At 32.4% G+C, this 19,454-nt stretch overlaps 1 protein-coding gene across 1 annotated transcript in view; it reads left to right on the top strand.

The window, feature by feature from the left end:
* The window catches only part of LOC134684900 (calpain-3-like), a 60,642-nt gene extending 41,496 nt beyond the window's left edge, over window positions 1–19,146 (top strand). Inside the window, exons 27-39 of the mRNA XM_063544217.1 lie at window positions 792–869; window positions 1,651–1,820; window positions 2,794–2,927; window positions 4,393–4,601; window positions 5,364–5,400; window positions 6,247–6,321; window positions 6,733–6,826; window positions 7,750–7,814; window positions 15,774–15,842; window positions 16,658–16,733; window positions 17,536–17,649; window positions 18,230–18,276; window positions 18,909–19,146. Coding sequence (XP_063400287.1) covers window positions 792–869; window positions 1,651–1,820; window positions 2,794–2,927; window positions 4,393–4,601; window positions 5,364–5,400; window positions 6,247–6,321; window positions 6,733–6,826; window positions 7,750–7,814; window positions 15,774–15,842; window positions 16,658–16,733; window positions 17,536–17,649; window positions 18,230–18,276; window positions 18,909–18,935 — 1,195 coding nt within the window. The 3' untranslated portion in view covers window positions 18,936–19,146. The remainder of the gene's footprint in view (window positions 1–791; window positions 870–1,650; window positions 1,821–2,793; window positions 2,928–4,392; window positions 4,602–5,363; window positions 5,401–6,246; window positions 6,322–6,732; window positions 6,827–7,749; window positions 7,815–15,773; window positions 15,843–16,657; window positions 16,734–17,535; window positions 17,650–18,229; window positions 18,277–18,908) is intronic.
* Window positions 19,147–19,454: the final 308 nt, after the last annotated feature.

The following is a 19,454-nucleotide window of genomic DNA, read 5'->3' as shown; positions in this document are numbered from 1 at the left end:
ATTTGATCACTTTGGTAGGCCACTAGTCTAAATACCACATCCACATAATAAGACAGTCGGTAAGATGAATTCGTTACACAGTGTGCTAGTGACCTAATACGATTTATGTGGGTTCAGAAAATTCCATATGGGAATTCGATTTGTAAGTTCAATTTAACCCTTTGGTACCGCTGCTATTTCGTTTTGAGGCAAACTATGCCGATTGAATACTTTAATTCAACCTTTTAAAAAACAGATGACACACAATTATCAAAACTAAATTCACTGAATACTGATAATAGACTATTTGCTTGTATCTTTATCGACAAATTCTACTGGTCCGCCGGACCACCAGCTGACAAAATCTACTGGTCCGACGCAAATTTTACTAGTCCCGGACTACCGGACTAGTGCTAATTTCGACCCCTGATCTTGGGTATGACCACATTTATCAAGTCTGCAACACGGAAGTCATTTTCAAATATCAAGAAGTGCTTCGTTTTGAGAAACAACAAACTAAAGTTAATAAGCGTTAAATACAAAATCACCGAGTTTTAAAAGTAAAAAAAACGTTGCGTTTTGGGATTTAAAAAAATATTGGTTACTATAATACTTTGTTGGATTTGCATCAGACCAGTTCTTAATTGTTTTAATTCGTTGAAGCTATCATTTATTCATTGTTGGTTGCTCAAATCCCGGAGGCAAATGTTTGATGCATTTTCAGGACCCCCTACGCATGTATGTGGTCCTGAATATAATAAAACAAAAATATTATTCGATTATCTTTCAATTTACTTTAATGTTTTATTAAGGTCTCCTCATTGGAATGTTTTGAAAGAGAGTACAAAAGAAAAGATGAATATCGACAAACTGTTGGATGGAGAATTCTGGTAGGATATTGTGACAAGTGCAACTAGAGTTAATTAACAAAAGAGAAGTTTTCAGTTAATCATTTGAATGAGTGTCAACATAACTTTTGAAGGATCTAAACTGAATCACTATTGAAGTTGTGGCGATCAGAAATCATTCCTGCGCCAAATATATCAAATTACTTTTTGAACGGTTATTATTTAGTTTTTGATGACATTTTAAATGTTATGATTCCCTTTGCCTTATATGGTAACCAGTAACAAAGAGCACAACAAAAAATATAAAGTTCAAACCGTTAGGTATTAATTATACCTCGTAGTCCGTCCGATTCTTCTTCTCAAACTTAAGAAAAGGAGAAAATCATACCATTGTTTTAAAAATTAAAATCACAAAAATACTGAACTACAAGGAAATTTCAAAACAGAATGTCCATAATCAAATGGCAAAATCAAAAGGTCAAACACATCAAACGAATGGATAACAACTAAAATATTCCAACAAGCAGAAACATATGTCTACAAATCTTAAATCAATTTTAGTACAATCAATTTATAATTAGTTATGCTTCTGTTTTTGCTAGTTATCCCCAACACTTTACACTAAATTCGCATACATCATTAATCTAGATAACTTTTTCTATTTAAATGCATATTGAAACATTTTCTTAGAATGTTCATTCAAAAGATACTTGTTTGTGAGTTCTTTCATCCTGTACAATTTTGTATTTATTTAGATTATATTTGACTATTATTTTAATATTCATTTTCGATTTTTGAAATTTGTTGAAATTTTTGACTGTAGGATATCATTTATTGATTTCAAAAACATATTTACGGAAATTGAAATATGCCACCTTGGTCCAGAGAGCTGGAAAATGGAACAAAGTATACAACATCGTGGTGTGTGGTTAGCGTCTGTGGCACATAGGCAATGGAGACGTGGAATAAATGCAGGCGGGTGTGTTAAACCAAGTAAGAAAAATACAAAACATTCAATATGACACGTTTCATATTTTAATCTATTTCGAGATGTCTTTATTTGAACGTTTGAACTTGAAGACTATCCATATGGAAAGTTAGCATCATTGCACAGACCACAGATATCAGAACGTTGAACAGGAGATTATCCAGCATCTTGTGCAACAAAATTGTTACTGTAATGTTAATACGGAATTGTGTCATAATTCACATATAATTCAATATGCGAAACTGTACCACATTTTTAGGTATTATGACGAGTGCTACGGTGTGAAGTAAAATTAAAAAAACGATATATAAGTAGTTAAAATGCGAGAAATGCCGGTAGTATCATGACAAACAGAAGGAAAACAAATCGATAAACATGAGTCCTGAATGCATTCCACAGTCCAAAACGCATAAGACAGTTCACGTATTATACTACCATCAAACCGTCTGTTGTATCAGCTTCTGCGGAAGGTTAAGCAGAACATACCATAATGGTTTCCCCCACCTTGTGTTTTGATAAGCAAATCCTATCATAAATTGGATTTAGTTTAAGCAATAAACAAAAAAAACAAGGATTTTGAATTCGAAAAACGGATCATGCACATAATCACCTTTGACAGAGATATTCCCTATACGACGACGAAGTCATATCTACGGTTGTAAATGTTTTGAAGACATTGGCAACCTTCAAAATACGAATCCAATACTATTATGTATATAAAAAAAATCTATTATAGAAAACTTAAAACGTTGAACATTTATCAAATGGAACCCCATAGTCCTTTCCCTACATGATAAATACAATCATTTCTTTTTACTAACAATTCTTTAAGTAGACCATTTAGTGTTTAAACATTGTGTAACAATTCTTGTGTACAATTATCTGGTCATCAATTATTGTATAGAAACTATGGTAAACGAACAATTAAAACAACTCAGTAACAATTTGAATAAATGAATAATAATAATATGTTTCAAGGTGTAATATGCAACAACAGCCAGTTTTATATGGAATTAGACAAACCAAATACCGTTATTATTTCCTTAATGCAGAAATATAAGACGACTGACGACCAAAGACGCTTCATACCTTGTAGTTGTCTTATCTATAAGGTAAATGAATATTATTGTTAATATCCGTTGATAAAATTAAAAGTTTCATTTACTAGTTTATTAATTTGTACGTTTTTTTGTTTGTTTGTTTATTATTTTGGCTTGTTCTTACGTTATATTGTATTGCATTGTGTGTTTGAATGAATGCATGTTTAGTAATACATGAATATGTTCGGCCATGAAACGAAATAACAAATCATACATACAATGTGAGTCGTAATGATTAGATCGGCTACCGCGCGATTTCTCGACATGAGAATATGAGGGGCACAAATATCATTTTCAGGCAGCAATAGTTATCCGATGTCCAATTCGGATAGATCAATTAAAGATGAACAACGCAAAATAAACGAATTCGGTAATCGCATGAAAGAGCTTGTTCGGTTGCGTCAATAAATTAAGCCTACCCTGTTATGGATGCACGACGCGCCATACGAATTCTTATTAAGTAGCAACGTCAAAGTAAGTAATAGGATCAACAGATTGATCGGTCAGACGACTTCCCGACACAGATACATCGTATTGGTGCAAAAATGTGTGAAGGTCATATTGATAACGAAGTTAAAGAATATTGACAATGAATAATTTCAAAAGGGTGTCTGACTGTAAAGCAGCAACAAAGATAATCGAAAACAAATTTACAAAAACTATCGTTTCATAAGCAACAATAAAAGTGCTGTTTGTCTTGTTTGCCTCGCATATAATGTAGCGATTGCAAGGAATTCATATATGATTATAAATATCATGATATACCTTTTCCATAATTATAATACCCACAATAAGTATAGGACAGACGTACTGTACGTATTCTTACAATGCATGTAAAGTCGGCAAAGAATATTTCTTTCACAATATTACGATAAAAAATAATATAAATACCAAAATCCGAGGCAAATTCAAAACGAAAAGTCCTTAATCAAATAGTGAAATCAAAAGCGCAAACACATCAAACAAACTGTCCTATTCATGACTTGGTACATACATTTTCTTATGTAGAAAATGGAGGATTGAACCTGTTTAAATAGCAAGATAAATTTCTCACTTGTATGACAGTCGCATACTTTAACAATGTTCCACACAGAAATATAAAAACACATGTATTTAACATTTTTACTCTCAAATCTCTATCTAGCAAATTGCACATAATTCTCAAACATGCGTAATAATTGTATAATTCTAAAGTTACCTATTCGAATATAGGCATAACATACCAAACTAAAAGCTATGAAGCCTGCAACAGACTTCATATTACAATCCTCGTCCAAATACAGTTTAGCTTCTCCCCTTCCGATGCAGCCACTACTTTAATAGGCGAATCATGTTTACAGCTATTTTGTTTGAGATTCCTTTCCGGTCTCGGATTAGTTCCTTTTTAAGTCGCACTTTTGTGTGAGTGTGATTCGTGTCTATCTGGAAAATTACCACAGTAATATTGCGTTGTTTGTCATTTGTTTTTACGTTTTAGGTACCGCATGACGTTAAAACAAAAATGAGTGCCGAATTTTTCCTCTATAATAAGATATATGCCAGTACAAAATTTATCCGGGATAGAGAGAACGTCCATACATTTAAGCTAGGAGAAGGGTCTTATATGATAATGCCTGTGACAGAAATTGAGGGACAGGAAGGCAGATATATGTTGAGAGTCTATACTGCAGGTAACTCTATAATCAGGTAAATATCAATGTGTTTCTTTTGTGTGAGTTTTTGTTCTGTTCTGTTTTTCATAATGATTTTATTACAATATCATCCTCCTTTTGAATTTTTTTTTGGCATACACCACTTTTTTAAAAACTAACGATTTGTTTACTTTGGACACGTTACTAGTCCTACAACTGAATGACAACTAAAAGGCACGCATTATTTTGTATCATAAGAAAATCTCTGGATTTTTGTCGTTTCTGCATGCCAAAATTGTTTTCTTTTCATAAACGCAGATTCAAAGGTAAACGGTAAAATTACATATACATGAACATGGTGATATGCTACATAATGATGTGATGTTGAAATTGACAATAGCGGCATGTCAATTAATAATAATTGATGAAATATTTGATGATGAAAAGTGCATTTCAGACATGAATAAATTGAGATTGACTATTATCAATGAGGCCAAAACCGTTTAAAATCAACGTACCGTTGATTTTAAACGGTTTTGGCCTCATTGATAATAGTTTATTTATAAATTCTATTTTTTAGTCGTACAAATATATTTATATTCAAATATACATAGACAAATATTTTCCGCATTTTAATTGATTTTAAAGCCATTTTTTTTTATTTAATCTAGATGAAAGATATCATTATGATTATCTCAGTTTAAGTTTGTACCCCGGATTTGTTTTTTTTTCTATCAATTTATGAATTTCGAACACCAGCATACTACTGTTGCCTTAAATTACTACCAAAAGGTAAACTTTTAATAATTTTCTTCAGAGAATTGGACGATTTAGATGGGTTTAAGGAAACTCAGGTAAGGTATTACATATAGTTTTAGTATGAAGTACTCGAGTGTGTTATCTAATACAATATACCACATAGGTAGATTAAAATTAAACAGTCAAAGAAGTAAAAACTGTACTGACAACGGTAACATAAGTACAACGAAAACTAAAAATTGAGCAAACAGCGAAACATTTCCTTGTTGTTGAGGGTTTCGTGCATCTAATGATTGTTCTCTCTTTCCTTAAACGCCCGTTACAAATTCCAAAATACGAAGAGTACGATATTCTGTTTCGTACATATGTAATTTGCTTTCCGTTTCTATCCTTGATATTTGTATTCTAAGCATCCTTATATAAAATCGAATGAACGTGGACAAAGAAAGAATTTCACTCATTATATATGTTTCCCTCAAAATAGTTGTATAACTTAATATGACTAGTTTAATGTAAGCTTTAGGAAGCCAGAAAATAAATCAGAACAGGCACCTTGACATATTCCGCCCTAATTTAAACTATAGGCGGATACATGACCTTTGCGTTGGGATGCAGCGTTCAAATGTTTTAATTATGAAAGTGAATTTTGTGGAATTAAAACGCAACTACTTTATGTAAAAGTGCCTAAATAATATTCAACCCTGTTGACCATTTACGTCTTTAAGGTAGTATTAATTATATTTTATTGGGATGACTTCATTTTACAATTTGATGTTGTTTTGTTCGCCTTTTATTCATATTTTCAAACCAGTCATGTAGATAGATACCGTATTAGAAATCAAACAAAATAATAATTATTTGAATCGATTTTCAAATTCCTTCAGTATATATATTAAGTATGGACCATATTGATTATGGTGATCACGTATTGATAATTCCAGAATGGTCATTCATTAGACTGGGAGAACATCAACATGCTCAGAAGACAGCTTATGACCACAGCAATACAAAACAAGGTAAGTATTGCTTAGACGAATTACAAGAAGAAAACTTATACTTCATCCTTTTAAGTGTTCTTCTACACTGACATTTGAATGCTTTGCTTGTGGTTCTGTTTATAATGTGACATGTATTAGTATTATTTGACTTCAAAAGTTTGGTTTGTTGCTTTCTGATGTTGAAGGTATGCTTTAAAGAAGAAGTTAAATGAAAAGTAAAAGCAGTTTACTGAAGTTATAAAGCCGTTATTTCATCAGAAAGTAAAAGGAAGTTAGTTAAAACAGTCACTTTTTCTATTGATTGATGTTTTTTGATCAACCTTTTGTACACTAATAGGTTCTTTTATAACACAACATTTAGGTTTTTTTTTCTTTACAATTTGACCTAAGAGAATTGAAACTAAAGATTTAAAAATATATTATTTGCAGTATGAAGAAATAGATGCATCTAGACTACAAAAGGTTCTTGGAACGCCTATCAAGGATAAAATTCCACTTTTATGCTGTTTTTCAGAATCTAAGAGTAAGTCACTTCTTAAATTTTTTAAACCAGGTACAAATGGTTTAACATTTTTGTTTGAGTACGTGTCATGGTTAAAAAAATTTTAAAGACACTTTCGCTTATAAAGCTCCCAACGTATTTCAATAATTATAATACATTTATAGATATAGGAAGATGTGGCATGAGTGCCAATGAGACAACTCTCCATCCAAGTCAGAATTTATAAAATTAAACCATTATAGGTCAAAGTATGGCCTTCTACACGAAGCCTTGGCTCACACCGAACACCAAATAGTTACTAGTGTAAAACCATTTGAACAGAAAAACCAACGGTCTAGTCTATATAAATAAACGAGTAACGAGAAACGCTTATGAACCACATCAACAAATGACAACTACTGATCATCAGATTCCTGACTCAAGACAGGTGCTAACAATTACAGTGGGATTAAACGTTTTAATGATATCAAACCTTCTCCCTTATCTGAAACAATTATGTAACATCACAACATAAAAAGACACACTATGAAATATCAATTGGAATGGCTTAACTCAATAAACGTAGAAACACAAATGAACATACACTGAATGGATAACTTGCTAAACAATTTCAGAAAAAAACCATTTATACCTATTCAAGTGACGTTTTATACATGTATTTAAAAATCAAATCTAAAGAACAAAAATTCAAAAAGACTATCAACTGTTTAGTATTTTTGCAAGAGTTGGCACTAGAGCAGGTATCAGTGGTTTGTCATATGCATTACTTTAGATATATTATATATGTATTGCACGATTAGAATACAATAGATATGATAGAATCACAAAAAGTCCGAACGCATTATTTCTTTATTTAGTTTTAAAATGGTTTATTTATTATTGTTAGTATTTTTTTTAAATTGATGCCATACATATACCCTAATCTTTCAATATTATAATTTCAGTTGTAAAATTTAAACCAATAAATCTTTCCTTAGACACATGCAAAGCAGCTATAACTATATTTGACGTATCCTTTGAGAAATATTGAAATGTCTAATGACGTAACTAAGTAACATATTGTTGTTTCTTACAATGTAGAACTTAAAGACTTGAAATAGATAGTTTTATGGTGCAGTTGGAACTTTATGCATTAACTAGCCGTTGTGTAGAGATTAGCGCATTGGATTTCTAACACAAAGGTTCCTGGTTCGATCCCCTTTGTGGGGAAAAAAATTCAGGGACGGAATTTTCTGCTCTCCCTCTCGACACCATTCGCGAGTATGGTCTTATGAAACGATGATAGTCCGTCGGAAGGGGACGATAAATGGCTTACACTTATCAAGAGAGCCATATCTCTTGCACGTTAAAGGGTGACACCCCATTGTATCTTTCGAAAAAAGTAGTATTTCTGAATTACCGGGGTTTTATTTCTAAATATTCGCTATTTGATTTCATCGAAAGCAGTTCAAAGGGCAGGCCGGACTTTTTAATAAATCTCGAATAAAAAACTTTTCATCTGTAAATTACTTTCGTGAGAATGTCGTGAAATAAAAGTTTTAATTCGTCTCCTAAACGAACAAAGTTTCAAAACAGAATTTGTAATTGTATTGCAAGCATTTGAAAAAAATAGCTTTTTCTGCAAATAATAAGTTATTTGTTAACATATATCATTCTATGGATATACGAAGATGTGGTGTGAGTGCCAATGAGACAACTCTCCATCCAAATAACAATTTAAAAAAGTAAACCATTATAGGTCATGTACGGCCTTCAACAGGGAGCTTTGGCCCACACCGAACAACAAGCTATAAAGGGCTCCAAAATTATAAGTGTAAAACCATTCAAACGGGAAAACCAACGGTCTAACGGTCTCACTCTGCACTGTATAACGACATTTCACAGCCAGGCAGAAGTAAATACTTTTAGTCGAAGTACAAAACAAACAAAAAAAGCAATAGCAAGTCCAAAAAGCCACCCTAAATGACTTTTGAAGAGACACACAAAAGCCAAATCAATACCAATAATCTAGTCACGAATATGCCTGTCTGCCTCCAGTATACTTAAAATTATCATAAGAAGATGGTCCCCTTAATTGTTGAATATTGACACATCTATGGAACGCCAACACTGTCTTATTATGCCCATTTTTAATTATATGTTGTGCATTTACCTTTATATGAAGTACATTTACCTTTATATGATGTGCATTTACCTTTATATGATGTGCATTTACCTTTATATGATGTGCATTTACCTTTATATGATGTGCACTTGTCATCATATGATGTGCAAATATCCTTATATGATGTGCAAACATCATTATATGATGTGCAAACATACTTATATGATGCGCATATATACTTTATATGATGTGCAAATATACTTATATGATGTGCAAATGTACTTATATGATGTGCAACCATTCTTATGTGATGTGAAAATATACTTATATTATGTTGAAAGATCCTTATATGATGTGCAAATATACTTATATGCTGTGCAAATATACTTATATGATGTGTACATATTATTATATGATGTGCAGTTTCCCTTATATAACGTGCAAACATCTTTATATGATGTGGTTGTGTCATTATATTATGTGCTTGTAATCTTATATTATGTGGTTAGGTTTACTTCATTATATGATGTCGAAACGTCATTATATGATGTGCTTTCATCGTCGTTATGGTCAATGAACATGATTACGATTAGAATTATTACTGTCTACGTCATAACTGATTCCGATCTGCTTCTGCGGAGTAACCGTTACTACTAATTAGGATCAAATCTGTTGCTACCGTTTGGAAAATGGTTGAGACTTGAGATAAACCTTGGTATGTTAGTACCTCGTTTTAAGATGCAAAAAAATCACATCTGATATTGTTGGAAAATTATAAAAATATATATGAACTGTAAAGTTTTGTTTAAATCGCAAATCTTTGATAATAAACATACGGAGTCTACAATACGGTTAAGGTTATTGAATTGAATAAATAATTCTTTTATGTCATACTATATGATCGTTTTAACGAGGGAAGGCATTATATTTGTCAATTTCGGTATACCTAACGTTAGCAAATTTTCTATAAGAAGATAATACACGAAGTTTAGTATTTTCATTTATGTAAATATTGCCTTTCTGATCATGTTAGATGTTCGAGTTTCTCTTTATATATTTTCAAGATAGACACAAACAATTGAGCATAAATCGGACTCTGATAGAGTAATGGCTCATATAAGGAACCGGTCATTTGTAACACAAAACAGAGGGGATAGGAAAAGTGATATTCAATTTAATATAGTTATAAATTTGCCGCGGTATAATGTTATGGCGAATTCTTCGTCAACCGTAGGCATCAATCTTTACGCCTCGTTTCGCTCATCTGAATTGTTACAACCTGAAAATTTAGTTTCAACAATTTCTTCTAGTAGAGAATTTTTCATCTGATGCTATTATTGAATGAAGGTGTGGTAAATATTAATGAAACCACAAACGGCAAATCCAAACTAATATAAAAAAGAAGATGTGGTATGATTGCCAATGAGACAACTATCCACAAAAGACCACAAAATTACACAAACATTAACAACTATAGGTCACCGTACGGCCTTCAACAATGAGCAAAGCCCATACCGCATGTTCAGCTATAAAAGGCCCCGATAAGAAAATGTAAAACAATTCAAACGAGAAAAACTAACGGCCTTATTTATGTAAAAAAAAATGAACGAAAAACAAATATGTAACACAAAAACAAACGACAACCACTGAATTACAGGCTCCTGACTTGGGACAGGCACATACATAAATAATGTGACGGGGTTAAACATGTTAGCGGGATCCCAACCCTCCCCTAACCTGGGACAGTGGTATAACAGTGCAACATAAGAATAAACTAGTTCCCTGAAGTCGCAAACAATTTTCATACTTCAGTACTTTGATTATATATTTTCTTGTCTATACTTTGCAAGAAAAGGTTTCTCTTTTATTAGTTATCAAGATAATAGCCAATTAAAAACAAAACTCTGAAAAGCCAAAACTACTCAAAAAGTACCTTTACTATAGAGTATATTCAGACACATTGCACTATTTGTTTTTTTTTAAATCTATTATGTTTCCAGGATAAACGCAAAAAATTAAAAGCCGCTGCCGTAAATTTTCACTTTGAAAAATTCAAAACACCACTCTCTATATGTAAGAGAACAACAGGTCTCAGTAAAAAATAAATAAATGCAGTGTTTTAAGTTCATTTAGACACCAGATTAAAAACGCTCAATTCTCTGGGTTTTTTTTTGATTGATACACACCTTCAAAAATTTGAAGGCTGAAATGTCATTGGCTGATGTAATATATACAAGGACAGAAAATAAAATGACGTGTTGTCAGATCCTTGTATCCAAAGCTGAAACAGATGATCTGTACATTATATATTAATAAATAAATGTGTTAGACACCGACTCTAGTTTGAGGGAAGGAGCACGTGTATTTCCTTTTTCGAAATTTAAAAAAACAACAAAAAACATGGTTTAATTTTATTTTTAAGTTTCATCATTGTTTTATTTTTTCCTCATTTTAAATAGAAACAAACTATTTCGCTTCCCTTCTGAAATAGATAAAATCTCTTTCAAGAAATTTAGAATCCAACATTTACAAAACAACTTGCCCCCCACCCTCATATAAAACTAGCAATGGTCGGAAAGTTAGCCCTGTTTAATTGAGTCTAGAGGTGAATACTAGTATATGAGCGGCTTCCCACGAAACCTTTTATATTGCGGGTTACTGCATGTCTAGTGGTGGTAATTTCGTCGTAGCATGTTCGCCTTGAGTGAGAGAGGTCGTGGGTTCGAACCCCGGCCGGGTCAAAACCAAAGACTTTAAAATTCTTATTTACTTGCTGCTTCCCAGCTAATTATATAAGCGCGCGGGATTAAGGATTAAGAGCAAAAGCTGGTCGGCTCGGAATCAGAAAAATGTGTCCGGGTAAGGTGATATACATGTCTTCCTTCGGAATGCTACCTTTTGAACTAGCATGTTAAAAAATCCGGCTCAGGGTGTCGGTCTAGTACAAAACAGGGTAAATATTCATACCACATTAACATGTTCTTGTACGAATATGCATATATCAATTTGCTGCTGGACCTCAAGAATCCACCCATAATCATCTATAGTTGAAACTGTGAAATATATGCACAAAAACATGATAAAAAGCTGCACGTTAATGTAATACACCGAGTTCAGGTTCATTCCATATCTCCTTTAATCCATTTCGGGTGAAAGTGATGGGCGCTCGGTGGTCGAGTGGTTACATTGTCATTTCGTGGCCTTTTATAGCTGAATATGCGGTATGGGCTTTGATCATTGTTGTAGGCCGTACGGTGACCTATACTTGGTTATTTCTGTGTCATTTTGACCTCTTGTGGAGAGTTGTCTCTTTAGCAGTCATACCACTTCTTCTTTTTTATAAGTAGTCGAACTGCTGTATCACTAGCATGTCAACACTTAGGTGTGCGATTTCAAATCCCGCACGTGGCAGGTAAGCTTGATTACAATCTTAATTGACCATAATTGTATGTTTTCCAAACGAAGGTCAGGGGGTCTCTCCGGGCACTTCTGCTTTCTCCACAAATATAAACTCAACGCCACGAAATAGCATGAAAGTGTTGAAAGTGGCGCTAAATAACAGTCAATCAATCATCCATACCGGTATACGTATGGCCTCTAAATCTATATAATAGCAATGTCAATGTATGACATCAGTATACAGAGATACAAATAATACCTATTTACAGTATATACAAAACAAGAGAGAGAGGTTTCAAAATTACTAAGCCAGCTGGAGGACAAACGCACGTGTTTATATATTTTTTTATAAACGAACAAGCTGAAGTTGACATTTTACAGAAATCTTATACATCCTTCCTGTTTTCAAGTTTTCGTACATGGCTTTAAGCCTTATCGGATAAATGTTTTTTGTCATATTGAAATTTCCCGTTTTAGTAACAACAATTCCCAAATAGTTATATTGTTTTATCATCTCAATGTTAGTATCATTGTAAGAAAATCGGAGATTTTTTGGCTTCCGTCCAAAAAAAAAACTCACTAAGACTTTAATTTTGACAACTTTCCTTTTAAGTTCCAAGCCTTACAATAATCATGGAAAGCATTGAGTTGAGTCTGCAGGTCCTGTGCTGTTTCAGCCAACAACACCGTGTCATCTGCAAACAATATAACAAAACACTTAAAAGATATATTTCTAATTCTCTTTCCAGATCTTCTGGTATAGTTCTGTTAAGTCATGTAATATTTCTAGTCACTAAAAAATTATTTTAGTCAATCAAAAGTAAATAAAATAGGAAAGGTGATAAGTTTTCTCCTTGTCGAACAACATTGTCACAAGCAAGCAAAGTATTCCGAATTATAATTACTATCGCGTATCATCGGTACAGCGGATATAGCTTTGTAGGTACTTCGAAGCATGAAAAACTATATACCGTACATTCATTTAACTATGCACCGTACAGAAGGATTCATGTGGTCAGCTATACACAACGCTTCTTGTCGGAATAAAATATCGAAAAATAACATATGTACAAAATATTTCAATGCCAATTATTGAAACAGCTATACTTATTACGCAAAAACAGTGGCCTTCTATCAGAAAAAGAGTTGCAATGAATATGGAGACATATCGGATGAGACGAGCGCCAACTTCTTTGACAAGTATTTGCACATGTTTTTAGTAAGGATTCTTGTTTTGGGCAAATAGTGAGACTTCTCTAATCACCAACCTACGACCAAATCATTTCTTAAAACAACAAATACGTTTAGATTGAAGTACAAATTGATATAATGTAAACAAAACAAAGATTTTCGTACCGTGTCAGAAGAAAAATCGATCACGACCCCTTGGTTAGTACCTATATCCGCTGTACCGATGATACAAGGAGACGTCAGCGAGTGGGCAAGTGTTGAAACAAAGAGTTATGACACAGTAATAAGGTGGACACAGTAATGACAAAGTTAATGCTTTTTATTCTATTTTTTTAAAAGAAACGAAAAAGAGGAACAAAATGTAAAAGACGGGCGTCACCCCATTCATCTCGGTTGGAAAATAAAAATATTAAATACCCTTAATTGGAAAAAGTGTGGCAAAGTGTGATTTTCAGTGGTTCTTTTCTCCCTTTCAACTCAATAACTGTATCGTCTACGTACAATCCGTTGCCATTACCGAAAAGGATCAAAATAAGTACCACAAAGGTAAAATCCGATCTAATCGGACGAAAAATTAAATCTAAAACACTTCATCAGGAATCAACTCCTTATATCTCAGAAATCGTTGACGCTACTCCAAATCTGTTGACATACTAGTACTAATGTTTCAGAATTTTATTTGCAATTAAAAAAATCTCCATCAAAATAAGTTGAAAATAAACAATCTGTATATGCCAATATGTGCTCATTGTTGAAGACCGTATGGTGACCTATAGTTATTAGTTTCTGTGTAATTTGGTCTGTTGTGGAGAGTTGTCTCATTAGCAAAGATACCACTTTTTCATTTTTTATAATTTCCCACATAGCCATTTCGCATTTTGTGGGCACAACGTCGACTAAGCTTGCAGTTTTCGAAATTGGGTATTTTCTCACATAATTGGCGTTTTCTGTGGAAAAAAGATTGGTTCAAAGACAAATTAAGAGTCATATCACACATATTTCCGACTTGGTATGGTTTTAGAGGAGTTGCGGCTCAATGAAATCGGTCTACTCCTTTAGTAGCATAGATTATATGATATACTAGATGTAATATCATTGTACATATTCAATACTACATTATACATCTTACCATTTACAGATTAATATTATTCAATAACATTTAATAAAACAAACAATCTCGCCATAGTATGCATCAGTAGATAATTTTATAGCTATTGTTATGAAATATTTTTGAAACAGACTGTGATTTCAATGGTGTCTTTTGCAATGAATACAAATAAGCAGATGTGGTATGAGAGCCACTGAGACAAGTTTCTCTCCATCCAAGTCATATTTGTAAGAGGAAACAATTATAGGTTATAGTACGACCTTCAACACGGAGCCTATGTTTAAACCGAATAGCAAGTTATAAAAGGCTCTTATTTGTTATCATTTTCTCCGTAGATTTCTTCAACTAGCTCCTGTATTAACTGATTTTAATCTTCAACCGAAATGTTTGAAACGTTGATTTTGTCTCATTTTCCCTATAGATTGCACTTTCGCTAGCGATAGACACATAATAGTTTACAGAAGCAGATCGGAATCAGTTATGACGTAGACAGTAATCATTCTAATCGTAATCATGTTCATTGACCATAACGACGATGAAAGCACATCATATAATGACGTTTCGACATCATATAATGAAGTAAACCTAACCACATAATATAATGACACAACCACATCATATAAAGATGTTTGCACGTAATATGAGGGAAACTGCACATCATATAAGGATATGTACACACCATATAAGGATCTTTGCACATCATATAAGTATGTTTGCACATCATACAAGGAGCTTTGCACATAATATAAGTACATTTGCACATCATATAAGAATGTTTGCACATCATATAAGAATGTTTGCACATCGTATAAGTATATTTGCACATCATATAAGTATATTTGCACATCATATGAGTATATATGCACATCATATCAGTATGTTTGCACATACTATAATGATGTTTGCACATCATATAAGGATATTTGCACATCATATAAGGATATTTGCACATCATATAAGGATATTTGCACATCATATAAAGGTGTTTGCACATCATATAATGACAAGTACACATCATATAAAGGTAAAAGCACAGCATATAAAGGTTTATGCACATCATATAAAGGTAAATGCACATCATATAATGAAAATGGTCATAACAAGACAGTGTTGGCGTTCCATACACATCCATTAAGCTTACATTTGTATTCTTAACACTTTACTAGAGTAAAATTGAAGGACATCTATGTTATGAAGATTTCAACAAGCTTCTTAGCAAACTTATACTTTGGCAGGTATGAAATCACTTAATTTAATATCAGTTATCTCGTTATGAGAATGAGAACAATTATTCAGTTATTACTCTTATGTTTGAATTAGTTTAGATAATTGCCATACATTTATGACTTCTGAAGATTGAGTGCCGCAAGGAATACACAAAACAGTTAAAGAAAAATAGTAAAAACATGATCAGTATCTCAAGGACATGGTAAAAGAAGCACGAATGTCCAAAATTATGAGAACAACCAAAGACTAAGACGAACTGATAGGACGCAAATATTCTCTTGAATGACCACATTCACAGAAATCGGTTATGTTATCGGGTTCTCCGTCAACCATTTAACGGTAGTGTATTAAACATCAGTATGTTTAGCCGCCAATAGAAGTAAAATATGTTGTAATTGAAAACCAATGTTTAGTGCAAACGACACTTGTTGGTCGACAAACATTTTATCGTTATGCTCGGTATAAATGTATTTTTCGTATTAGCACGTTACAGCAACACAAATAAAAAAAACAACAACCATTAACCTCTAAGTTCATTTTTTTGAGATTTTACTTTTTTTTCACCAAGGAAATTACAATCTTATTCTTTGACAGTTCTATAATTACAAATAAAAGGCAATGATGGTTATTCGATGTTCAAATATCTTTCAGAACTTGGAAACCACGGAAATCATTGATTAACACACGCTTTGAATGTCGCAGATAACCTAAACAAATGAAATAGCTTAACACGCTTTGATAGACACAATGAAATGAAATAATAAAGCTTCATCGATCCTCCTATGCACTTGTTATCTTACATATAACTATTCCTTCTTTCTAGGGTACTTTCAGAAGCTATTCACAAGGGAACCTAGATTTTAGTTCGTATTCACTGAGGAGTGCTCTGCGACTTTTAGGTTAGTGCTATAAAAGACTACAAAAAAGGCGTTCTCTTTCTGAATCTGGTCATTCTAAGATCACAACATATCTTAATTGACTCATGGGCAAGTATCAAACTTCACTTTTTGGTGATTGATTACTTATCTTATAACTTAGATATGAATAACAGATTCACTGTCACTTTTATTAAATGAAATGTTTCGCGCCCCTTCAATTACAAACATCACAATTCAAGCACAAATCGTCGAATTATAAGATATGTTCAAACCAGAGTTGAACAAAATGGTTAAAAATGAAAAAGACAAACAAACAATAGTACTCATGAAACAACATAGAAAACTAAAGAATAGGCAACAAAACCCCCACCAAAAACAGGGGGTGATCTCAGGTGCTCTGGAAGGGTAATTAGTTCCTGCTCCACATTGTACAACCGGTACAAAGAACACACTAGTTTTTATGGTATTTGTTTGTTTATGTAGATTGTAGACAACAACAATCAAAAGCAAGGAGTAAACAAAAACCAATTTAATTCAAATACTTCTTTTACATAATATGCTTCAAAAAATGTCTGTCATATAAATAACCGAACTGATCAAAATGAAACAATTTTTTTCACTGTGTAAAACTATGCAAATTGTCAATTATATTATTAAAATTCATTTTAAATTCAAAATTGTTTGTAACCTGTTAAGAATAAAAGCTATTAACTTCATAATAAGCAGCAAGCTTAAACCCAGACTATGAATATTCAGACATAGATAAGACTTTCTCATTTTCTTTGCTTGTCCCACAGTATCGTTACTATCTTTTCATTTTAAGGATTAACTGTTAGCAACAAAACGTTAGAAACACTTATAATCAGATTTACCAGCAACGGAAGAGTGTCACCTGAGCAATTCATATGCATAGTAATCAAATTAAGTACAGTTCACGGTGAGTCAAATATAAGTAAATATAAAGTAACTATCAAATGTAGTTTTGTAGTACGGAGTGAAAAAATGTAATTTCATATGCATTTCTAGTCCGTTTCTCCTCTTCAAAACGGAAAGCTACATTATATATACTACATTTCATGTATTTTCCATGCCGAAGGATATATCTAGATTAATTACCCAAGAAAATTCATATTTCACGATGGCATTGTCTTCTTTTAATAACAATAACACGATAAAAACAATGAAAATCAGAACTGATTAGAACTGTTTAAAAAAAAAAAAATGATTGAAGACATTTGAAGACGAAATTGTCATACATGTATTATCTTTATGAAAAACGTTATTACCATTAACCGCACGTAACGTTACACAACATCGTCCAGACGTTCAGAAGGAAAATGTGATTCAAAGTCACATAGAAAAATGTCAACCCACCAATCAAATGTTGATTAAGCTATCAATGTTGCAATGCCATAGAATAATAACATTTGATAATTTTGAGTTGCAACTGTATTCAACGTTACCTACCGAAAAGTAACGTCACTTCATGTATATAGGTCATGTTTTTCCTCTTGTAGCTCGATACAACTCGTGTTTATCAACTAACAACATTTTGCTGTCAGATGTAAGTATTTGATTTATGAATTTTTAAGTTAATTACTAAACGAATAATAGAATAATACACTTTATTTTCTGGTGTTCAATGTCGTTAGATATGTCAAAAAGCATATATTCAAAATAATATGATACACTAAAATTGCTGTTTTATTTGTCCTTTTGTTTAACCTTTTTGATTCGGGCATCTTTTGTAGACCACACGAGTGTCTGGCATTTAAAACTATTCAGGTATCTCCGATGAGTTTATTCCGTAAATATTGAGATACCAAACCCAAGTTAAATAATGGCGATATACTTTAAGACATCTTGAAACGAATGTTTACCTTTTTACAGAATGATGTTGTTTCATTTTTAGATTTGAAATAATTACTAGTTTTATGAACCAGGAACATGGGGAAAATAGAAATGGTCATCCGTGTCCATGGTTGTGTTTTTAAAAAGAAATTTCCAAATCTTTAACTGATATTGTTTATTACTATTAAAACATTTGTTGAAATGGTTTTGCCCTAAAATAAAATGCCTCGGTTGATTAATGTAACCAAACTTAAGACTGTAAGACAAGGATAACTACTGAAACATTAATTCACTGCTATAATTTTACTGTTTAACTAAATGTTCTTATATTTGTTAAAATTTCAGCTACTCCATACTGCAATTTATTCATGAGGATTGAGCTATAAGCTTTAAGAGAAAAGATTTTTCCGGAAAGCTTTTGTCATTTTCCGTCATTAAAATAAACGAAACCCATGCAGGAAAAGAAAATTTGATGTATTCAGCTTTTAGATATTCTTGTATTTATTTTGTTGCTTACTGTTGTATTCATAGCTTTGTTGATTCAATTTGTTTTATTGAACTTTAAATAAATGACTTTGTGCCATTATATTGTCTAAATCAAATAAACATGGTTGGCATTATGTTTGCTTTGAAGATAACAATTCAATAGACCAAAACAATATATTTATTTGAAGGCTAATGATATAATCAAATGTTCCATTAAAAATATAACAAAAATATCAAACTCTCAAACTGAAAAAAAGAGAAATCAATAAAACATGACACACTAGCATTTAACGGATCAAGTGATAAACAGTTGACATATTCCTGACTGGTTAAAGGCCTGTCATAATCAAATGGTGCGTTTAACCCGGTTTATAGCTAGTTGATCCTCCTACTTGTATGACAGTT

The sequence above is a fragment of the Mytilus trossulus genome, chromosome 9 (genome assembly GCF_036588685.1).
Source record: "Mytilus trossulus isolate FHL-02 chromosome 9, PNRI_Mtr1.1.1.hap1, whole genome shotgun sequence".
NCBI classification, from domain to species: domain Eukaryota; kingdom Metazoa; phylum Mollusca; class Bivalvia; order Mytilida; family Mytilidae; genus Mytilus; species Mytilus trossulus.
This window is presented reverse-complemented; position numbering and strand designations above follow the sequence as displayed.